This window comes from Anguilla rostrata, chromosome 15 (genome assembly GCF_018555375.3).
Source record: "Anguilla rostrata isolate EN2019 chromosome 15, ASM1855537v3, whole genome shotgun sequence".
In the NCBI taxonomy this organism is placed as follows: domain Eukaryota; kingdom Metazoa; phylum Chordata; class Actinopteri; order Anguilliformes; family Anguillidae; genus Anguilla; species Anguilla rostrata.
The window spans coordinates 23328285-23352345 of NC_057947.1; the positions used below are offsets into that span (position 1 = coordinate 23328285).

Consider the following 24061-nt stretch of genomic DNA (forward strand, 5'->3'; position numbering starts at 1 on the left):
CCAGAGAGGCTCTTTTTTGCTCACCTTGAATTCACAGATTCACATCTATCACCTTTTCAAGACTTTATTCTGTCTTAAGTATATTTATGCCCCCTTGTGACAATGATTGGAACAGTCCCAGTCCCGAGTATCAGTGCTGTTTGGAAGCTTTAGCGTTGTTGTAGCCTTCTTAGCCAGGTGTTATGGCTTCCGACTGTTGTTGTAACTCCACCCTTAATAAAAACACACTTTAAAGTTATATAATAATATAATATAATATATAATAATAATATATATATAATATGATATATAATTATATCATATTGTGCTTAAACGTCATATTTGACTTCACTTCTTACCATATATTAAGTTTAACTGTAAAATATAAAACAAGTGTGTTACGAGGGGCTCATATTACACTTCCAAACAAATTTAAACTGTCTTTTAGTGAGGGCAATATGGTACAGTATATGAAACAAAAAGCTTGTAATATGGGAGGAAAAATTAGCTTTACATTGGGGGGTAGGCATTAAAAAATTGTGAAAGTGAAACTCTGGTGTCATCTGCAGGAGTGACTCATTCTCAGTGTTTCATTTCTGATTTTCGTTCAGTCTGAACTAGAGCAGCGTTCCTGTGCCGTCGCTCCTAAACTGTGAAGAATCTGATGTTCTGGTAAGAGTCTAAACTTATTCTCGAAAAGACCTTTCTTGTTGTGAGGTGATTGGAAATCACAGCAATGCTGTAACTGTGGATGTCTGATTGTTCTGTAGTTGTTGTCATCTGTCGGCAAAATCTAAACTGTTTACAAATCTGACCAAGTGTGACCTTTATTAATTTATTTTATAACGTGAATGAGAAGTCAGCCAACAGGCCTATATTCTGTGCTGGATGAAGATGTTTTATTTTAGATGTCAAGCAAGGTGCAGTTGCATGTTCATGCTTGTTACCAAAGCACGCGCACACAACCTTGGCTGAATAAAATAAGTCAAATGGGGAACCACCCGATCGCAGTTCTTGGCTGTACTTCCTGGAGAACAGCGCATTGGCTAAGAGATAGATTAACATGTTTTATTTCTGGTATTCTATTTGCCCATGGTGGAACTGTTGGGGGCATTGGCGTTGGGGTCAATGTTGGGGGAGGACTTGGGTTTTGTGGGATGGGGGTGAGGGGTTGCCCTTACTGCTTGCAAGCCAACCAGCCTGTACCCTACAGCCACAACATTTCATACAGAATGCTGCTCCCCACCTTGTCTTCAACCTTCCAAAGTTCTCGCATGTCACTCCCCTGCTGAGGTCACTTCACTGGCTACTGGCCGCTGCCATGGTCAGGTTAAAAGTCCAGCCACATTCTATATACATGATACAATTCAACCCTACACACCCCCTAACTTTACCACTCCCCTCTGCTGTAGCAGGGGACTTCCACTTTCTGCCATCTGATTGAATTGTTCCCGCTTGTCCCGACCACAAAGCTTTTCCACCCTAGCTTCCCAGTGGTGGAATGAACTCTCCATTCCACTACGAATCAATCGGCTACTGTCCATTATCCGCCATGGTCTGAAAACGCATCTCTTCAGACTGTACCTTGACTAACTATAACACTACTCCTCCGCAGGCTTACGCCCAATCGCAGATCACTGTCCTACATTACTTGTATCCTTGTATCTTGATCTTCTATCACTTTCATGTTACACTTGTATCTTCATCTTGCACTTTTGTGTTGCACTTGCACTATTATCTTGATGTTATAACTCTTCATTTCTCTTGTAATCATGGCTCACTTCTAGTTTGACTGGCCATAACTTTACTGACTTAGCCATTGCTTACTGTGTGAGCTAAACTTGATTTTCATGGCTAGGGATAACTGATAGATACTTAATGAGAATTGTACCTTAGCTGACCTGTAGTCTGTAGTTGTTCTAATGACCTTCAGTATGCACTTATTGTAAGTCGCTTTGAATAAAAGCGTCTGCCAAATAAAATGCAATGTAATGTAAAGTTTGAACTGCTCACATAAAAATGTTTCCTCCCTTGTATTGGGGTGCTTCTTTCTGCCTCTCTCCCTGCAGTAAAGATCATTGAAAGATGGCGGAGAAGAGCTTAAGCAGCATGGAGGTGTCTCCCCCAGAGGTCCGAGTGGGGGCCAACTTGCTCAGGGTGAAGATGGTTCTTTTGGGGAGCTCTGGGGTGGGCAAGTCCAGTCTGGCCCTCCGTTTCAGCAAGGATCAGTTCAAAGCCAGCAGTCCCACAGTTGGCTGTGAGTCCTGCTCTCATTGTTTGCGTGGCTGCCCTTCTGACCATATGTGTGTGGTGTATTTATATCCACGTTATTTATATAACTTGGCTGAGTTTGATTGCAACATACTATAAGACTCAGACCACTGCAGTTATAGCGGACTTCTGTTATCACTGTTAAGACAGAAGAAAAAAGCATCCATATGCTTATCTGACAGGTGTACATCAGTATGTCTAAATTTGTTGTTCTTAAGGAGTGACCAACTCCAGTACTCTCATTTTACCACTAGACCAAAAGGCACTCATATACGACTTCCCAAACCCAGTCCAGGGGCCTTCCCTAGATGGCTTGATCCTTTTATGCTGTTGAAAACATGTAAATTCTTACATTGTTTTGTTTCTGTGCCTGTTTGGCTCATTACTAGGTGTTTGCGCTTTCAGCCATTTTACATTCATTTACTTTAACTGCCAGTCTATGAGTCACATGAGTGTAAGAGAACTGATCCAGCTTGTTTTTATACCCCAACCTTTAGACCTATGAGGACTGCATTCATTACTGTGTTGTGCGAGTCTGGGCTTTCATGTAAAAACTATTTTACTGTGATTGTGTCTCCAGGTGCTTACCTGACTCAGGTGGTGTGCCTGAACAATGCCATGATCCGCTTCGAGATCTGGGACACGGCAGGCCAGGAGAAATACCACAGCGTCACTCCACTGTACTACAGAGGGGCCCACGCTGCCCTGGTTGTATATGACATCAGCAAAAGGGTACTTCCTGTGCTTCGAACCACTAGCAGTGATTGGAGACGGAAGCTTCATGAACCTCAAAATGAGTGTAGCTATCACATGATGTTTCATTAGTTGATATGAGTCGGTACCTTAGTTTATTTTCACTGGAAGAAAAATTTGTGTAGTTTTCAATATTTATGTGTGATTTTGAGATATGCTTAATCAGATATTGGGTCTAATTTCATAGCTCAGCTAATGGTAGAAAGCTAGAAACTATAGCATAATACTGTGGAATATGGGTTGTTATGGGATATCAATGTCTGTTTTTTCATGAAGTGTGAGAGCATGAAGGATAAAATATTTTCAGTGCAGATTTAAGTTTTGTGTTAAATGAACTACATTTGAACTATTTTGGTTTAGCACTGAACCTCATTTTTATGTGTACTCCATCTTCAAAGGATATACTGTAATATTCTTCCGCTCAGTGTGTCAAGCGAACAATTAAATGCAAAAATTGATATCTTGTACATGTAGAGATAGGGCCTTTTTGCAGCTATTGGCCTAAGTGTTTCTACAGGCATTCCTTTCACATTTTTATAGTTTTCATAATCTTATACCTTTTGCTATGGGCAAACTCTTAAAGAACCTATCTGAAACATATATGTATATACTTTGTTTGAGGCTTGTAACTTCTGGCACATTTTGGCTTGCCTATTTCCAGAACTCTATTGTTCTCTTTTGATCTGACTGTGCTCCAACATAGACACAGTTTAGGGGAAGGCCACTGGTATTTTTCTGAATTATTTGTAGCCTTGAACGTTGAGGACCGTAGCCACAGAAATATACATAATATTCTCTGTGTATGCTTATCATTGGCTACCTGATCTGTTTGGATTCCAGTAAAGACGTTAAAAAGGGAGCTCTGGGGAATACCCACTGGTACTTTTCATTTCCTCATTGTAACCATTATTTATTTATAAGTGGTGGAGCCACAGTCAGGCAAAAATTACCTAAAATTCACTGAACTGGTTCAGTTTAGCTAGGCCTGTCTCTTTTGTTTCAGTGCCTGTTGAAAGTCATCCCTGTAAATTTGTTTCCTTTCTGTTGTGTTCAACCTCACATGTTGCAGTTAAAAATATAAAAAGGAAAAAACATTCCCAGCATAGAGTAGATTTTTCTTTTGTATGACTCTTTTGTATGACCTTTTCCTCAGTACCAGTGCTGATATTTGGCTGTGCATATTTAGTGCCTTGGTGTGTAGTGATGAATTTCAACTATGTAATACAGGTTGTCCTCCTCTTTTCTGTACCTCTGTGTCACCTGCAATGCAACATAAACCTCTCTCATGTTGATTGTAGTTTATGTTTATTTTGGAAGCCATTTTGAATTTTGTACTAAGATGCATTTTAGTGTATTTTTTTTCCCACTTGCGCATATGATGAGTGAAAGCATGAGAGGTAACCTGTGGTGGGTGTGTGCTGTTGTTCCAGGAGACCTTTGTGAGGGCTCAGCTTTGGCTGAAGGAGCTGGAGAAGCAATACATTCCAGGGGAGACTGTGGTTGGGCTTGTGGGGAACAAGGCAGACCTGTCTGAGGATCGCCAGGTTTCAATGCAGGTACTGTACCTCGTAGGACAGCAATAGCATCGCTCCCTGTCTGACTGGCATGCCACAGGCATGGACAAAAATACACTAAAATACAAACACTTCAAAAAAAGTACCAAACAACTACAATCAAAATGGTGGTTGATTTGCAAGTGGCCCAGAGGTACAAACCATACAAAGAATGCAAGCAACCTGTATTCAATATGAAATGGGGCCAGTACTGTTCTGGAAGCTATTGTTTATTAGGGCAACCATGAGAGACTCTGTGTGGCCATAATTTATATTATCCGTGATATATTTTTATTTATAATGTACTGAAATTTAAATAGGTCTTAATGGGGTTGTTCTGTTTCAGGACGGTCTCAGACTTGCAGAGAGCAAAGGTTTGGAGTTCATGGAAACATCTGCCAAATCAGGAGAACAGGTCAGGGACCTGCTCATGACCATTGGTAATAACCTGCATTTAATTTTCTTCATTAATAACTGCATTAATGAATTCATTAATTTGTTTATGAAATAGTTAAATATTATTTTGTAACAGAGTGTAATATTAGTGGGCACACGTACCCTTGTGTATAGATCGGTAATACGTGATGTGATGTGTATTGTGATATGGCTCCCTGATTGTGGCTGCACCCATGACACATCCTAACAGAAACATAAAAAGGCCAAATATGGTATGATTGCAGAATCATGATTTCAAGGGTTGCAACACTGACTAAAGTTAAATTATACTTCTGTGTTGTCACCGGTGAAGAGAAACAATATTATGCATTAGAGAAGAATTAATATTGTTTTACTGTATGTTCCATAGAGTAGATTTGTCCGAAACCATTTGAGCGGTCAAAAAACATATGAAAGGGTGTTTCAGTTGGAACCTGCTGTAAAAATGGCAAACATTTAAATCAAATACAGTTTAAACTAAAAAATGACAAAGTCAAATGCAAACTGTGAAATCCAATAATTACTTTTAAGAATTTGTGATTTCTTTTTTTTCTCCGTTTATTTGAGTATTTGCCGGTATTTGTAAAAACCAAAATCAACTTCACAGTGGCATGACAGTGAGTGAATTCATTTTGTTAGCAGAGTATATCTAGTAACTTTTACAGTACTAATAACACAAATCAAATTTGATACCATTGCCCTCTCTCAAAAGTTAAAATGAATGGTTGTTTATTGTCAAGGATGGAGCGAAAACTTTTTTGCGTTCACAAATAATTTTTTCTAAGTGGTCTTGGTCTGTTTAGATTTGGTTCGTTTAGCATTGTGTCTCAGCCTAACTTTTGATTGATTATCCACTGATGATTGCAGTAATTCCCAAACTGGAACCATATTCAGTACAAGAGCAAACGGAATATGCTCTGTGCATTGTACATTTATTGCTGTTACCTACTGCTAATTGTCCACATCCTGCCTAAAATGTTTACTGAAACTTGTCCTTAAATAGCCTTTGTAAGATTATCTGATTGACCACAAGAGGGCAACAGATAACAGAAAGTGCATGTGACTGAAATAAAGCGGAATAACCATCATTGAGCCATCATCCCTACTGAACTGCGGTAGAGAATGAGGCTCCAAATGGAAGCTTTATGGCGATGCATTATGAAGATGTGGTCTGAAACAATACCGGGGACACATATGCAGTGGCAGTGTTGGCAGAGTAATTAAAAGAAAGTTAAGCTATTAGTGTCAGGCCATTAAAGCTGTGCAACCTTATTTGTGTCTAAATTAAAAAGGTTCAAACAGCCTGTATTAAATGATGAGAATGCATTATACAATTTGTTGGCCTAAATAAAACATATATTTTATTGCAATCAAACTGCTGATGTGAAAGCAGTTGTGTGTATACCATGAAATTAGTTTCCTCCATCAGTACACTTCAGTGAAAGCATTATCCTTTATTTTGTGTATGTGAGGCAATTCTACCTCTTCAGAGTTTTGAGAGTTTTGTAGACACACATGACGCGATGTGTCTCTGGACCTGGGAACAGTTTGTTGCAGTACTTACAGGGGCGAAGCTGGTGGCAACAGGTCACATTATCCGACCCCTGCACCATTTGGTACAGCCCGTATTTTATTCAGATCTGAAGAGAAATCTGTAAGCAAGGAACAGGAAACAGGAAATTGGAGCCTTCTGTCATCTTCTGAATGTGGCTGCAGCTCAAATAGTCTTTCTGCAGTGAACAGTTGGGGCTCTGGAGTGAAGACGTGCTGGGAACATTTATTTGTTATGGAGTCAAAATATTTGGCTATCTCATAACGCGATTCAAGTGCTGCCAGTTTCTCTCACTTCACACTTCACTTTATCAGCCTAATGCTGACAGTTATGTGCTGGTGCCAGATCATGGAGAACTGGAATAATTTGGTTAAAAAATACAAATTTGACTGCTTTTTAATTTATTTACTATACAATATACTCTCCAGATTATACTGTTCCAACCTGTTTGCAAATATGAATGGGCAAACACCAGTAGTTTAGCACTGGACTGATGTATGAAAAGCATATGAGTGCTGAATATCGCTGAATGGTCTGTTCTCTGGCTCTCTCTCTTGTCTCAGCCCACAGGGTGAAGCAGGGTACAAGGGAAGACAAGGGCCTGATCGAATGGCGTGAGACAGAAGGTGTGGGCGTGCACCCTGGCGAGGGGCCCCACCCACACAGTGCTTGCTGCCGAGTGGGGCCCTGACCCATGGGGCTGAAGGAAAGGAAAAGAAGGCCGTGGAGGAAACAGACATGTTTTGGCTGGCCAGTGATGCAACGTGTTCAAGCAGAGGCTCTAAAGGCGGATAGCTGATGGACTAACACAGGCACTGCACTGCATGTGTATATTCTTTTTAATGCAAAGAATATGATGGGTATTTAACAAAGACATGCAGGCTATCCAAGGCTCAATAGTGGCCTACCTGGGACTTGACCTCACAGTCTTGGTTTGTAGCAGCTTTTAAAAAACTGCTGGAAACCAAGAAGTAACTGTTAAGCCAAGGCTGAATAGTTAGTGAGTTGTCCTGCCACTAGAGGGCAGCTATAATGCTGATCTGCACTGTGATGTTGCGCTGATGGTCATTCCCTGCATTGAGCACATAGGTTCTTGAAGACTGATCTGTGTGTGCGTGTGTGTGTGTGGGAGAGAGAGCAGTTGGATGTGTTTGATGGCTAAAGATTTTTCTATAATAGAAAATAATTAATCAGCATCACAGTGGAAGTTATGGGATATTTTGCTTGCTTTGTGTCTTGGCATTATACATATGCTAGAAGCGTTTAAGCTTTCATTTTTCACGCTAGAAACATTTCAGAAAAGTGCTTTGGATATGGGTTGAACATTTTGTTTATGTAATACAAATACAATTCAAACAAAAATGTGCTGCTCAAGATGTGTGAATACCCCCCCCCCCCCTTAGATATTCATCAGAGGAGACCTTGTGAACCAGCAATCACTGAAGATTAGGCTGCAGTTATAGTACTGATAGATGTGACTCCCTGGGAGTGCTAGCCTGGTGCATATGTGTTCTGTCCATCAGTACATTACTCAATGACAGAGAACAAAGGCAGCTCTCTGATGGTTTGCTTGTTCACGGTGCAAAGAGAGGCTGTCAGCATGATATTTTCACTCTGGGTTCTTTGACTCCTTCCTAACTGTTCCCATCCAGCAGGAATGACTCATCTCCTGTCTCCATTTTTTTTTTGTTGTTTTCTTGCAATATGATCCTTTAATAGAGAACACGTGCTCATATGAAGATATCCCCATGCGTGTGACAGAGACTGTCTCTTAGCTGCATCCAAGAGCTCCCAGAAAGGAATGTGCCACTGGGGTGGGGTCCAGGGGGGCTTTTTTACCCACTCCACACAGCCAGTGAAATTTTAACAGGCTCTGGGCACACTCAGACTCAGACTGTTTTTCCACTCCTTCTGTTCACTGAGAATAATTATTTCCCTTGCAATCATGCCAAAGTGGTGGATTGTTTTCTGAGAGAAAAAGTGTTTTTTTTCCCTCTTACCATCTACTACACAATTAATGGGAAGTATTTTAACACCCTCAAAAAGGATGTTTTGCCATCTGATCATCTTCCAGTTTAACTGGAAACCTAAGACCCTCTCTCCCCTGATGTGTGATGACCGCTCTGGCACAAGATGGCTTCCAGGTGGGCGCTACATGGGAAATTATATCGTACAGCACTTTGAGGTTTTTGAAAGGGAGGGCGCTGTGTAATTGCTATTCTTTATTATAACATATGCAGTAGTAGCTGATCTTACAGTAAACTAACTAAAGGGATTTTAAAACATGAGAGTAAAGCCCCCACGCAAATATTGATGTTTGTTCAATGTAAGGCTTTCATGAAAATTCAGAGCCTGTATTCAGTTTTGCAAACCGCTTAATTTAAAGGATGGGTATATCTTTTATTTGTTCTGTTTTATCAGGAAAATGCATTGTAATTTTGTCTAAGCCACTGGCTAAGCTTGTTCTGACCTTCTGAGAAATCAGTTGAAGGGCAGGGAGGAGCCCACCATCGATGTTAAATAAATTTGGTTATTCTACTTTCCTAGTGTTTTTGTTTAGAAGCTTCCAGCAAGGCTGCAGAGGGAGAGTTAATCTGGTGCTGTGAATACCCCTCTCCATTTTATTACCCCTCTCCCTTTTATTGCTCTTGCCCCACCTAACACATAATTGTGCATGTTTTTAAAAAAATCTTTTGTTTAGAGTTACCAACCAAAATTCTTACAATCAATTTAAGTACTTTCCAAGGATTAATTTTCAAAGTTGAACATATTAATTTCTACTGTAGCTCCAACTTGAGCATCCATTGAAGGTCTAATTGTATATATCTGTGTACAATAAATTGTCTGTTTTTAATTCTGTGTTGGTAGCAATCTGCCCAGGGCAAATACTCAAGAATAAAAGACCAACACCAGCTGAAATAGTATCCCATTCATTGCTTGAAATTAGGCACTATGGGGTTGAAGACATGGGGAAAATTTGAACCTTGTCTGTTGAACCGTGTCTGTTATATCTGAATTGACTTTGATGTACTGTGAATAAAATGTGCAGAATATTACGCACGCTAGACCACCATGGTAGCTTTTTTTTTTTTGTAAAACCTCATCACACCACAAAACACAAATGAGTATTTGTGTATCCCAAGATGATCCACACAAGCGACCACCTCAAGAAGCACTCAGGAGAACCATGTGGAGTTCCATGCTGTGTGGTGATCTAAGAGTGAGCCCTTCAGAAGTCTTTGCACTTGTGAGAAGAGGAATCAGCTTGCCTCAGTATTTCCTGACTCTAATTGCTGTGCTGCAGTGGTGGCCCTTTTTAAGGCAGCACTCTTTAACATCATGTTTAATTAAACTATTTAATCGACAATTACTGTGGTGTGAATTGGTGTACACCTGCTGATAGACTATACAGCCACACATCATGATTTTTCAGTGAAAATTTTCAGTGAAACTCGTTTTAAATACTGACAAATCTTGCAAATGTTATGTTTGCATGACCTAGTTGCAGGATCTGGTCAAAAAAATAGCAACCTTGACTGAGCATGTTCCATGCTAAAAGCACCCTGCTCTTTGACTTGATAAATCCTGGATGTTCATAGTGACAAGGCCTAAAAACTAAAGATTAAGTTCTTGAAGTTGGATTTTTCCTTCAAAATTTGTCTGCCACTGTTTTCCTGTACTTACTTTTTTATATTTTAGTGATCATCTCTGCACATGTTGTCCTCTTTATATCATAGAGCCATATGATTTCTCACTGAATGTAAACCATTCACTCCCATGGTCTTCCTTAGTAAAGCACAGAATAAATATGTGCATTCTCACATTCAAAGCTGTACTTGCTACTCAACCATCCTGTCTTAATACACTAGTCTGATGTCCTTTCGTATTGTTTTGCTTTATTCACACCAGTAGAAAGCAGAGAAGGTAACAGACAGAGCAGAGACAACAGCTGAGAAACTGTCATGGCATCAGGAACGAACCCCCACCTGTGAGGAGCCCATGGGCTCACCAAACTCACATAACGGCAAATTTGAATGACAGGGCGCACCATTTGCACACCATTTGCAGCCCACAGAACCTGGCTGTTATATAATGCAGTTGCATCACGTTTAATTCAACACACTGTAACAATCAGAATTCACAGTGTTTGGAGAAATATCTAAGTTATGGCTCAACAGTTTATTCCAGAGGATCGCAACAAGCAAATGATCTGTAGTACACTCACAAGCATAAAACAGTCATTGGGACTACAACCAATATCAGCACTTGAATGGCCTTGGCTTTTATCCATGGCTATTTAAACACTCCATAAATATTTCTGAAATGTTCTCTTTTAAATCTGTAGCAGCAAGCTGAGGTTCCTCGGATGAATAGGAAGCAGAACAGAATGAGTACAGAAAGGAGACATCAGGGTGCAAAGGGTGGGGCTCATCCATCAATTTACATCAGGTCTTTGGTTGCAATATTTAAAAGTCTTTAATTAGCAAAAAATATGAATAAATAAATAATTAGAAGGCAAAGCTATGGTCATTAATATGAAAATCAGGGTAGGCATTGCGTGAGGAGCTGGGGAAAAAAAGCACAATCTTCACTAGTTATCGTTTGAGTCGTCTTCAGCCGTGATGGGAATGCACAGACGGCGGATGGGGTGCTTTGCCCCTCTGTTGACCCCGGCCTCCTGCCGGCCAAAGCGCCCCAGTGGCCGGATGCCCCGCCCCGTGTACCAGGAAGCATCGATGTCTGGATCTGCAGCCAAAGGGAGTGGAAAGAAGTGACCACTGAAACCAATGGCCCTCTCCAAAATGGTGGATGTGTAGAAAGGGGGCATACAATGAAGCCGATATGTTTTAAGATTTTGTGCCAACTTCAAGGATCAATTATTTATTGGCCCAATAATTCACGCTTGAAAAACTGGTGTCAGTACAAAATCTGTTGCCCATACAAAATTTGTTTACTTATTTTAACTAACTGTTAGGCCTCCCATACTGTCTATTTCATAGAGAGAATGAATGTGAATGCAAGAGAAGAAGCTGTAGGATGGCAGAGTAGATACTAGTGCGAAGGTGAGATGAATAGAGCAATCATTCAATAAATCAATTAGCCAGTAACCTGAAACCAATCAACTGATAAAAGAAACAATCAGCCAATCTCATTTAATGAATTAAATCAAAAGAAGTATTATCCCAGAGAAAAGAAGTGAATGAGCTTGTGCTGGAGTTTAAGTGGTGGTGTAGGAAGCGGGGGATGTGAGTCAGAGAGAGAGAGAGTGCTATTAGACACAAGAGTGTGTGACCACAAATCTGGGAGATCTACAGTTTAGAGTGGATAAGACTCTCCGGTATTTTACTGGATGAAATACAGTAAAATACCCTGAGGATTGATAAAATGAAACAAATATTTCCATCAACATTCAGAGCAAACGTCTTTCACACAATTGAACGTACTTCGGACCTCCATGGACCGCTGTGGGTACCTGCCATGCGATTTGGACAGCACCAGGGACATCAGCAGCATGAGGGTACACAGAAAGGCCCAAACTCTCATGCCTGGAACTTAGGGGGAGGGGAGAATGTGTTGGGGTTGAGGTTGGGGGTCTGGGGCTGTCAATCAGTGGGCACAGAGGGATGCAACACACCTGGAAGATACACACATCAGTGACAGTGTACCTGGAGGCCATGGACAGAGAGTACACACTGTGGGACAGTGACAGCACACCTGAAATTAATGACAGCACACTGTGTCAGTGATAACACACCTGGAAGTGATAACACACCAGAGGTCTGTGATAGCACACCTGGATGATGCAGACTGGGACAGTACACCCTGTGGGACATGATGACAATGCACCTGAAGATAGTGGCAGCACACCTGAATTTAATGACAGCACACCTGAAGACAGTAACTGTCCACTTTCAAGGCCCATCTGCAACAGCAGACCAGCAATGGGTGCGACAAAGTATTCAGATATAAATCTATGCTTCCTCTCCCTTTCAAAATGCATATGCCTGAGATCCTTCTCATGTTTTCCCCTTTATAGCTCTGTGAACCTCAGCCTTAGTACCTACAACACAACCTTTCAACATTTAGATTTCTTTACATTGTAAACAACTACATTATATTTTTGAGAAGTGGGTGTCACACGCCAAGCGTGATACCCCTGGAAAGAGAAATGCAGCAGTACCGGGGAACACCGTTTCTGTCGCATGGAGAGAGAGCGCACACACACAAACATTAAATAAAATAAACGGACCACTTCACCCTTTCCCCACACGGGTCCCGGCCAAAAACAAGAAACTAAAACAAGCTAAAATAACAAAGACAAAAGAAAGTAAAATAGGGCAGCAACTTTTCAGTTCCCTGCTCTGTAGCTGACCTGCCTTCCCGGCCAGGTCCAGCTCCTCCAGCATCCCAGCTGAGGATTGCTTTCTTTCTCTTTCGTGCTTAAAATAAAATGAAACGAAAGGAAAATCATAACTGCGCCCTCAGTGTTAACTCCCGGTCTCAGCCCCAAACTGTGGAGAGCAGCACACCTTTAAGCACCTGGGCTGATTAGTCAACGCATCCCAGGTGCGTGTGCTCTCTCCACCAGCCGGCACAGCTGAGACCAATCCGCCTCTCCGGCAGACCAACTGTTACAGTGGGTTATACACATTATTTCATATATTGTCATCAACAACAAGCTACTACTACTGCTGCTGCAACAGCAACAACAGCATTAATAATAATAATAATAATAATAATAATAATAATCTATTCTTACATAAAAAAGAGAGAAAAACCTTAAATGTGTTTAAAAACAAATTCAGATGGGTGAGAGATCACATATGAGTTGTTTTCAAAGAAAGTTGCTTGCTTTTTTCTTTTTTGTTCCATGTTGTGCGTGCTCCGTGCATGCAGTTCGGGTAAGAAACATTTCATGTTTACTTACAAAGGGTTAATTATGTTACATGCTAGGGTGGTGATGAGAGAATAAATTTGAGGGAACAATTTTAAATATGAGAGAAAAAACAGTAAGCAATTTGCAGGCACAAATTACTAATTTGAGGGAATGGTTTGCTAATTTTAGAGAATGACTTAAACAATTTTTCTTCCTTGAGACCTAGGTGGTCTGTTAAAACCAATTACACAATAATTAATAATAACAAGTATAATAAAACCCATTAGCACATTTAGAATTATTTTAAATGAGCGTATACCTAAAACCAGTGTAACTATCAGTGTAAGTGAGTACTGAACTAATCTAGCATTTACAAGTCAGCCTCTACCCATTGCCCTCAAAAACACATCACTCTACTGGCACCTCTTCTAAGAGCACATTCAAATCACCAGTGATTATCTATAAATATACCTTTACACTTGAAAATTGTTCAGCAAAAAATGGCATCTTGAAAAAAGACATACAGCTTAACAAAATAACAAATCAAACAAATGAGGCTAACTCAGTCATGATAAGTATATATTTCTTATGTTCACATGAAACAATAATTTTCCATCAACACAGCGCTAGTGGTCCTCTGACCTCAGTCTGAGATATAACCTGCTCAGCTAGGCTACATAAAGGGGAGGTCCACAGATCAGCTGCCTCCATTCAGTCACAGTGATTCTGGACTGCCTCTGTGGAGCTTTGCTATCCCTGCTGTGAGGAGAAGAGGACTTACAGTGAGCGGATCTGGCAGGTGGAAGGAGGAGGAGCCGGGGGTCCCTTTTGCATCTGCCGTCCCAGAGAGGAGTCCTTTTCGCCCGAGGACGGACGGTGGCTACTATATAGAGCCCACCCCCCCCCCCTCCCCACAACGGGGGGGCGGAGATGATGTCACGCCATGCGTACGCGTGCGTGCTGGGCTGCCGCAAACAATACCGGCGGCTCGGCAACCAGAAATTGCACACCTTTCGATGGCACTCGTGGGATTCCTTCCCAAAATTGATTCTCAGGTGCGGATCTCCTCACCTGCTTCTCCTGCTGTCGGCTGCTCTGCTGGAGACGCAAGGAGGAGGGGGAAATGAAGTTCCGTGCCATTAATGCCAACAGCCACAAAGGCGTTTCAGTCAAGAGGCCACTGCGTGAAAGACAGTAGTTCTCCACTGTGATTAAAACACATTTAAGCATTGTGTCAGTACTGAGCGAATGACATTCAAGGTTTAGAATCCTAATCAATACTGATTATTAGTGGAATGAACAGAACATGGAATGAACATTGAAGAGGTGGTGAGGAGGAGGTAGTGAAAGAGGAGAGGATCTGTGAGTGATTCAAGTTTCATTCTACTGTTGAGCGTTCTTCCACCACCTGCGGGGTGTGCACGTGGGTGTGTGTGTGTGTGTTCACACGTGTGCCTGTGCTGCATGCATGTGCATCTGTGTGTGCACATCTTGCTTCAACCAGACACACTGTGACTGGGAAGGCTGTGTAATGCAACGGCCATACTGTCAATGGCACAGAGTAATGAAGTGGCAGAGGGAAAAGAACATGAGGGACTTATATTGGGGTGTCCCTGACTCCTTTGGGTCCGTGGATATCTGGCCAAGCCAAATTTCAATCAGCTCTTGCTGTGGAGGGGTCTTAGGTCTGGGGATGCATTGTATTCTTTCCTCAGCTCTTCTGAAGGAACTGAACATCATTAAGCATAAGGCACCACAGATCTCTTATGTATTTATAAGACGAACAAACACTGTGCCCCTTCTATCATTCTAGTTGTCTTGTATTTAAATTGAAAGTAACTCCATTTATCAACATGACAAGATTATTTCTGGTCTGGCACCAATAAGTGAATATGCCACAGACTGCCTCATCATACAGTGAATGCAAGAGGTCTGCTTGGTAACATGAGTTTGTAGGGCTATACTTCAGTTGATGAATACTTCACAAAGACGCTCACTTGCAATTATAGACATGTCCCATTGTGGATATTAATGATGTCCTCAATATGGAGCTTATTGGTTTCAACAATAGCTCTGATAAACCTTTGGTATTAAGAAAAATATCAACTTTCAACTTGTCAATGGTGTTGTGCTGTATTTCATTTAATTTATGTGGGCCTTGCGCAGCTGAATCCAATCAATCCCATTTTTGAGGTGTAAAACCAGCACATTTAATCTGTTAAGAACAATAGCTTTCAGCAACGATTTAGGAGCTACAGTTATCAACCTCATATGAGTCAGCACCCTCACTGGGATCAAAGCAAGGGTAACCTGCAAGTTGACTGAAACATAAGCTTACTGTATGATCTCACCAAGATATATGACTTTGCCTACCTCAAACCTGGAATACATTTTTGAATACATAAAACATTTAAAAAAACTAAAACAGCTTTTGCGTTAATCTTTTTATTCATACAATCCAACCTTGGGACATAAACATTAATTAACAAACACAAGCAGACATTGCTCTTTTACAGGCCACTGTATTGAAGATCGGCCTGAGACGAGAATAGATAAAGGAGTGGATTCAGTTACTCACTAATAAATTTAAAATATGGCTAGTCACTGCAACATCATTCTGTTTACAGCTTTTAACTGAAAGCTAAATGAAAAGGGAACTGGAGACAAGGAAAAAATCTAAAATCATACATTTTGATGAGCTTTTCAGGTACAATCTATATATAAATATTCATAATACAGAGGAATATATTATTTAAATGTACATCAATGCCATCCTGAATTGGGAAGCAGATTAGTCAGCTCTTAAACTAGCAAGAATTAAATAAAATATGACTCTAAATTGATTATTGTACTATGCCAATGAAAGCTGAGCGGGCAAAACTAAACATTTTTGCTAACTTCAGCACGCTGATGTTTTTAGCCCCAGATTTAAAAAAAAAAAACAAACAAAAAAAAAACAAGATCAACTGACAAATGAGACATAACACAAATCTACTTATCACCACAGTTTGAACAGCAGTTATTACATGAAAAAGGGTCAGTAACCTGAACACTGTCATAAACAAATGCGAGCTTGGGAGTTGATGAGCAAAAGGCAGGGTGGCTGCAGACCGCGCAGACCTTCAGTACGGAATAACAGTTTGACGGGAGTGAATGCTTTCAAGTGTTCTTGCGCAGGAAGCCAGCAGCAGGTACCAAGCAAATAACTTAAGAAGGATTTGATCCTGAGGATTTACTGCACATATAATTAAATATCTTCATGATCCAATTAACATAAAACCCCCTTAGGATGTGAAAACCTAACATCACCATCAAACATTTTTATGAAACATCAAAAAAGGGAAAGATAATGCTAGCAAGCTACATATTTACTATTATTGTCGTAACTTTAACACAGCTGGAAACACACCAGGTATTTGGAAGAGGAGTAATGCATGGCAGGGCTAATTCAGTTACAAAGGGTCTTCTTTGTAAGCTGCTTTATACATAATTCACCATTATCTATCCCCGTTTATTGGTTGCAGGAGGTGCTGGAGCCTATCCCAGCATGCATTGGGTGAGAGCCTGGACAGTTTGCCAGTCCATCTCCGAGCATGCACACCACTCACTCACACATATTAGGTCACAATTTAGACTCTCAAATTAGCCTAACCACTAACCTGCCCGGAGGAAACACAAGGAATTAAAGATCCACACAGAAATGCTCAACCGAGATTGGAACCATAGACCTTCTTACTGTGAGGCAACAATGCAACCCACTGCACTACTGCGCCAGTTAAATCTGGGAGAAATGTATATACCATAAATCTAGATGGAGGTAATGATCTAACATGTATGTAATAAAAATAAGAATTAGAATTAGAATGTTCCTGAATTAATGCTGCATACACATCTTCACTTATCTTTATAGTATAAGGATTGGCTGACATAGGTGACTGAGGAAAAGGGATGGCATTTCAGAAATTAAAGATCATTTGACTGTGCAGCATCAGTGAGTATGTAATACCTTGAATACAGTCTCAACCTGGCTTACCTGTCTGACTGTACAATGACGCATAAAACAATGGCTATAGAATTTCAGGTCTAGACATTCAATCGTTTACATGTTTAAAGACTCCACAGCAATATGCCTAACTGTAATAAATTGGATGGCTCCTTGTTGGGAAAAGGAGGTCCTGTGTCCAGCCAGCTGGTCAGAGAGAGGCTGTAGGTTGCTTCATGGCTCTTCTGTTGGTACTGGGGATATGTGTCCTTGCAGGAGAGCAAGGGTCACTCACATCATTGTCTGTTTCCTCACAGAGCCTGAGCCAATACCGGTTTCTGGTGGAGGGAAAGAAATAATTACAATTACAATTACAAGACATATCTGGAAACTTAAATGATTTATTTCTTCACGTTTCCAGTAACTGCATCAGCCCCATAAGAGTAAGGAATGGCAGGATTGGTGTGTAAAGAGAGTAGGACTCTAAAATCATCTTCAATGAGGAAGAGTTTACGACAAGCAAGAACTGAGGTTCCACAGGATGGGGAAAGAGTTAGGGACACTTGAAGAAGGAAAGACCGCCGCAAAGCGTGATCTGCGCCAATGCACAACGGGAACTCCCGCCACCAGCCACCAATAAACGGCCACGTCATCACAGACACAGACACCACCCAGCCTATCACGGTCCACGAATCGTTGTGATGTCAGAGCCCCTACCGCGCTGGTTGCTTTAGGCTTGTCTTTGGCCACCGGGTTCCTTTGGGTCAGAGAACCTCGGTAGATGGAATTTCGCATGAACAGATCAGCTTGTCCTGGGGGGAGATCATTCAGTGCAATCTGATACGAGGCTCTATTCCACACTGACCCCTCAGCTGGTGGGGTTGTGTGCACCCCTGCCCACCCCGACACTCAAGACAGCCAAAATAATGACCAGCCCTATTTTCTATGCACCAAATCAGCTCAAAATGAATTCATGCTTTACACTGTAAATACCACGTGTCATATCTATTTTTACATTTCTTGATCTTGTCTATTAAATGTTTACATCAGTTCTTCTGTCAAGCCTTCTTCATATTGTTAAAATCCCAGATTCCCAGGATGAAAGTGCCTAATACTCAGAGGAACAGGAAACGCTAAGGATTAATATCAACATGAGACGTTTCTCCTTCTGCAATGTTTCAGAAGAATTCTGACTCATTACCACATAATCCAGAGGAATGTTGACAGCATGTGCAGCCAGCCACATCTTTCCTTACTTACCCTGTAACTTTAGTTCTACAGGCTGCCTGTTTACACATAAATGAAGGATGTGGTGTTACTAGGAGCCAGTGTGTAAGCACTTCGGGACTTACTCAAAGGGAAGTCATGTGGTGCCTTTCTTCTCTGGTGTGGTCCTGATGGCTGAAAAGACAGGTAAAGACACTGGAATGAGGACAGGACACACAAACTACAACCAGTGAGGAGAGGCATGTAAATAGTTACCATTCATCACACGTCATCACAAGTTCCAGGGAACACAACTAGATTGCACCAAACATATTTTTTTTTAGCACTTTGTCTTTACTATTTGCATCACCACAAGAAGAATACTTTGGAGTATTCATGTGTGGTTACATTAGATGTGATTAAGCCTCTTTGGTAAAACTGAGGGGAAAACAGACTCAAGCAGAGCAGTTCAAGAGTTTTTTTGTGTGGTACTTCCTATGTAACTGCTCCACTGGCACAACTGTACAGTCGCTTTCCAGACAGTGTGTGTGTGTGTGTGTGAGTGTGTGTTTACGGGGTAGAGGTGGATTTAGTGCCGCAAAATTAAAAAAACAAAAGTTGTTTGGAGCACCTTTCGGGCCTTTTTTCCTAGCTCACTTCAAAACTCACTTCAGCTGAGGTACTAAAACATCAAAGGAAGAGTCACAAATCCACTGAAAGTGAAGGAGGCGTCAGGAAAGGTGGTGAAGGACTTCCCCACAGCCCTGAACTCACCCTCTTCTTGGACTTCTCTACAGACATCCCAGCAGCACTCAGAGCAGCGATCCGGTTCTCTATGTCTGACACCTACGAGAAACAGAAAGAACGAAGGCTTTAATGGGAAAGCTAGTGAGGTTTACCTCCAGTGGCCGACTGGTGTAGTCAGTCACCGCCTTCAGCCACTTCCTGTACGTTCAATTCCAGGAGAGCCAGTGCATGTAAGTGAGTGTATATGTGCATGTGTCCTGCTTTGTATTTCTGAACAATTACTCTGGGTTTGCCGTAGCCAGTGTAATTAGTTCAGCCTTTCCCAAAGCAGTAAAATGTGCATTTATCTTCTGCAATGCATGGTTTTAATTTAAATACAGCCAAGCTAATACCATTTAATGATTTAACAACTGCTCTAATGAAGAAATTAAGAGCAGACACTGGAGAAAAAACCAGTATGTGCACTCACACACGTGCACACAGGCACACACACACTCTTGCTCTCACAGACATGCACATGCATTGCAAGCTTCTGTGTGAATTTTGACTGGTTTAGATTTTTTAGTAAAGAGTAAATTTTGGTTTGCTACATGCTGTATGCTTGCTATATGCTGTTCATTCAATTTAAAATTTGGATAAGTCCCTTTTTCCCAAAACTGTATTCTGCACCCGACCTAATAATTTAATCCAATTTGGAAATCTGCACCTGCATAAAACCATTATTTCTCACTGGGAAATACGCCCACATAATAGCCTATATGCTACATAAAATAGACTACTCCGCAGGTTTTCAGCCAGCCTGCGCATCACTAACGGCTATGCGCAGGGTAGGGAGGCCCCGCTTCTTTACCTCACTCTCTGTGTTGTGGACCTTCGCAGCTGCCCAAGCCACCTTGTCCTCCAGCTCGGACAGCTCGGAGTCAGTGGTACCACTGTAGGCACTCTTAGTGGCCTCGCCCAGTGCTCTCTGCTTCTTCTCCAGGGTGTAGGGCTTGCCCGCTGATGTACAGACCTTCAACAGAGAGGGGGCAGGCCAGCTCAAAGCACACTCCCACCTGGACATGTCACATCAACTTCAATGTCCCATTGATTATAGGGTGACCCTATTTACTGCAAATTACACATTTGTGTTTCCGAAAAAAATTCAAGTTAATTGTCAAGTGTGAAGGCAAATCCGCTCCGTGGTGGGATCTGAGACCATAACCCTCAAGCTGAGTCCATTTTGAACCTGACACATCCCTAAAGCCAATATAATAATATCATTATTATAAATGATATGTGATGCATATTACAAATGTACTTAAATAAAATAATGTTATAATATCATATTCAAATACTTGTAGCATTCAAATTCAAGACTTTATATTTGAATATTATTTTTTAAAGATTACTTATTTTACTTTTTAATATTAAAATAATACAAGTTGTTAAATATTCATATAAAAAAATACTGCTCACAGTTTTTTAATGGCAAAAAGGCATTAAAACCTTTTTATGGGGTGGGCACTCAGTTTTTTCTCATTGCTTGCTATATTTGCTCTTTTTTTTCCTTTTAAAAACCTAACCGTGAAAAAATCAATAGGGTGTTCTTTAATCCAGGTAGGAAAACAAGCCCATTAAGACAACAACTTCTCTCAGGCCTTCTGTTCCAAAGTAATAGGATGAGTCCTTTGCAAAGTGACTATTCAGCAAGCTTTCTGGAGAGGAGTGAATAGGATGCTCTAAATGCAGATTCTTTAGAGACAGACAGAGCCTCATTCATTTGTGCAGATTTTCATGACCATGGGATGCACCGCAATTCATTCGGTTTTCATAGGGCATCACCGCACGGTCACCTGCTTACTTTCCCTGTCAGAAAAGCGTCTGCTTTCATCCAAGTGCAACTCAGAACACACCAATCGATTGAAAGCCAAATTATTTTGAGATACTATTAAGTATTTTATTGGGGACAGAGACAGCCATTTTGTCTTTCCAGACCCAAAATGCATTTTTTTTTTTTTTGTATTCTCAAGAATTTCTATTCTTGAGAATACAATGACTTCTGTAAGTCCAATAAGAGCATCTGCAAAATGATTGTAATGTAGAATGTAATTTATTTAGTTTTTGGCTATTTTCCCTGTCCAGTATGAATTTTATTTTTGAAGACATGCTGTCCTACCGGCACCCAGGGACGTACTGAAGTGTGTGCACTCCTCTGTTGTGCTTGCACGAGAACTACACATTACTTTAAATCCTACACTCTACACAGTACTCCAGGAGGTAGCAAACACCAATCAGAAGAGAACTGACTGATAGCAACTGGTAGGTGGCGGGCATATGGAATTTTTCTGAGTGGAACTAATGAAGCAGAGGGGAGAGGGGATAAATGGTCTTTGAAAATGTATTACAAAAGGAATGAATTCCTGGTTAGAGAATATAGATGTGAAGCACAAACTGCAGTAGCGATTTTGGGAAATCCTGTTTGACTTCTGATGAGAGGATATCACCGTGATGCTGGGGCAGGGGACAGCACTCACCTTTTGTGCTTCAGATGGAAGCTCATCGCTGGACGAGCTCAGAATGGCTGGCTGGAGAGGGGGCCCGGTGGGGAGCGCATTCCCCTGAGCAGCACTCTTTGCTGGGGTCTCCTTGGGCCCCGGGGCCTTCTTGGCTTCCTCATCGTCAGACGAGAGACCCTTGTCGCTGATGTTGCCCGTCAGCTCGTCCAGCTTCCTCCTCAGTTTCCTCTCCTCCAGCTCTGCCTCTGACAGACTGGCAGGCTGCGGAAGAGAACAGGATCAAGGCGGGGTCAACAGTCAGGGCAGGGGGAGGGACATGGCCCAGGCACCGTTTGGGCCAGGCCACCCCTGGGACCAATGGTTAAGGACCACTCCAGGCTTTTAACCAGAAGTTGTGAGGCTTGACTCCCAGGTGGGGCACTGCTGTTGTACCCTTGAGTTAAAATCCAGCTGCATAAATGGAAAACTGTGTGAAATATAATGTGTAATATAGGTTGCCTTGCATGAGGACGGCTGCCAAGAAAATAAATAATGTAAAGTTAAATAGTACGAGTGCCAGCTTAAAACAATGCGTCACCTTTTCTGTGCAAGGGAAGAGTTGAAACTGGAGACAAAAAATATATAAATATTTTCTTTATGCACTGAGCATCAGAGGCAATTTTAATTGTGTTCGTCTGGGCTGGTAAATTAAAAAAACTCATGGATTTGCTCTGCTGCTGAACCAGAAAAGACATTCCTTCCTCTCTGCCCCACTCTGTGATTTAAGATGAGGAAAATGGCTGAAATGTTGCCTCCAGAAAACACTGAGAGGCTCTTTTTGATGCAACTACCATTTGACTTTTCCCCCCACATAGAAATATCAACAGCAATATCAACCCTGAAGTAAAATTTTTAAACAATGATTTTTAAACCACTGGTAAACTTGAGAATAAGGCAAAAATGAAAATATATAACCACATTATACTTCTCTACATTCCTTTATGGTATTTTATCTGGTCACCCATTGCTCATTCTTTATAGAACATTTACTAACTTGTGCTAATGTTGGCTAAACATCATCACTGCAAGGCTTATTATTGAAGCTTATTGCCTCCTGAGTACCCATTCACAATCTCTATGCATAATGAGTTGCAATGCATTCATCAGTGAGCTTCTAACTACGTAAGAAGGCCCAATACAGTGTGACGCAGTTGTCATTGGTAATCCTGGGCTTTTACCTGCTCTGGTGGTATGGTCATTTTCTGCTCCAGGCGATTAAGAAGGCTTTCAATGGCAGACATGCGCTTGTTCAACTCATTGATCTATAGCAGAGCCAATGGGGAGGCAAGGAAGGAAGGAACAAAAGACAGAAAGAGAAAAACAGTGAGGCCCACAACCAAGAAGGAAAGACTACCTCAGAACGCTGTGAGAGAGAGAGGCCTTTGCATTTCTTCATCATTATTATTTCTTACAAAGTATAATGTATGAGTTTCCGAGTACCAATCTTTACATTAGCTTCTTTTAACTGGTAACCAGAAACTAAATTTTAATGGTCAAATATATCTATGTAAAAAGCGAATGAAAAAGTTTCACACTATAAGCATATCACTAACGCTGTCAACAAGGCAGAATTACAGAATATACAGATATTATTATAGAAGCTTTTTCAGCTGATCACTGGGAAGCTGTTTTGACTGAACAAATAATTGGAATCCAAAGTGTTACACATCCTGAACAAGTTCCTGTCACACAGAGAGAGAGACAGAGAGAGAGTGAGAGAGGAATATCCAAACACCATTGATCAATTTAGAAAGCATTTACAGCATGTCCACTGAATTACAATTTTGGAGAGAGAAAGAGATGAGCAGGAACAACACAGAATGCAGGAAAACCGATCTTCCCCATTTCCTTTTATCCACACATGTCATAATAAGTATCACATGGAAGAATTGCACCCCACAAAGCAGTGGTATAACTGCTGCAGTGTGTCGTTGATTAAACTTACCTTCATAGCATGGAAACAGCTGGCTTTTATTCCCTGACTGTAGAACTGATGTTCCTTTTAAAAGAACTAGAGAACTTTTGAAAGTTTTAACTGTCAGTTGGAAAATCACTTTTCAGGAACATCAATTCCCTACTACTTATTAATAGACCATGGAATGAGAAATATCACCCCTGCAAAATTGTGCTTATGGCTGATATTAATCAAGCCGCTTTTTCTCTCGTTTC

The 24061-nt window shown here is 41.1% G+C and overlaps 3 protein-coding genes across 21 annotated transcripts in view; 1 reads left to right on the top strand and 2 right to left on the bottom strand.

Moving 5' to 3' along the window:
* The first annotated feature begins 566 nt into the window (after nucleotides 1-566).
* Nucleotides 567-9608, top strand: LOC135240832 (ras-related protein Rab-17-like). Its single transcript, XM_064310802.1, has 6 exons — nucleotides 567-651; nucleotides 2049-2236; nucleotides 2831-2982; nucleotides 4434-4559; nucleotides 4903-4996; nucleotides 7107-9608. The coding sequence occupies exons 2-6, from the start codon at nucleotides 2065-2067 to the stop codon at nucleotides 7232-7234; spliced, it is 672 nt and encodes a 223-aa protein (XP_064166872.1). The 5' UTR covers nucleotides 567-651; nucleotides 2049-2064; the 3' UTR covers nucleotides 7235-9608.
* Nucleotides 9609-10517: 909 nt separating this feature from the next.
* Nucleotides 10518-14286, bottom strand: prlh (prolactin releasing hormone). Of its 14 annotated transcripts, none has more exons than XM_064310807.1 (4): nucleotides 12917-13072; nucleotides 12338-12366; nucleotides 11995-12178; nucleotides 10518-11289 (listed from the first exon to the last, which is right to left on the bottom strand). In XM_064310807.1, the coding sequence occupies exons 1-4, from the start codon at nucleotides 12948-12950 to the stop codon at nucleotides 11135-11137; spliced, it is 402 nt and encodes a 133-aa protein (XP_064166877.1). In that variant the 5' UTR covers nucleotides 12951-13072; the 3' UTR covers nucleotides 10518-11134. The 14 variants fall into 14 exon arrangements, 5 of the variants coding, with proteins under 5 accessions (XP_064166877.1, XP_064166873.1, XP_064166876.1 ...); XM_064310803.1 differs by having other exon boundaries at nucleotides 12338-12432; XM_064310806.1 differs by having other exon boundaries at nucleotides 12299-12366; nucleotides 12917-13071.
* Nucleotides 14287-16356: 2070 nt separating this feature from the next.
* mlphb (melanophilin b) overlaps nucleotides 16357-24061 on the bottom strand; it is a 33806-nt gene continuing 26101 nt past the window's right edge. For 4 of the 6 annotated variants that reach the window (XM_064310478.1, XM_064310473.1, XM_064310475.1 and 1 more), the window contains 7 exons: nucleotides 23071-23154; nucleotides 21872-22114; nucleotides 20206-20367; nucleotides 19383-19454; nucleotides 18755-18803; nucleotides 18120-18214; nucleotides 16357-17740 (listed from right to left, as the gene is read on the bottom strand). In XM_064310478.1, the coding sequence (XP_064166548.1) occupies nucleotides 17714-17740; nucleotides 18120-18214; nucleotides 18755-18803; nucleotides 19383-19454; nucleotides 20206-20367; nucleotides 21872-22114; nucleotides 23071-23154 (732 nt within the window). In that variant the 3' untranslated portion in view covers nucleotides 16357-17713. The remainder of the gene's footprint in view (nucleotides 17741-18119; nucleotides 18215-18754; nucleotides 18804-19382; nucleotides 19455-20205; nucleotides 20368-21871; nucleotides 22115-23070; nucleotides 23155-24061) is intronic. The other 2 variants (XM_064310477.1, XM_064310476.1) reach the window with 2 other exon arrangements.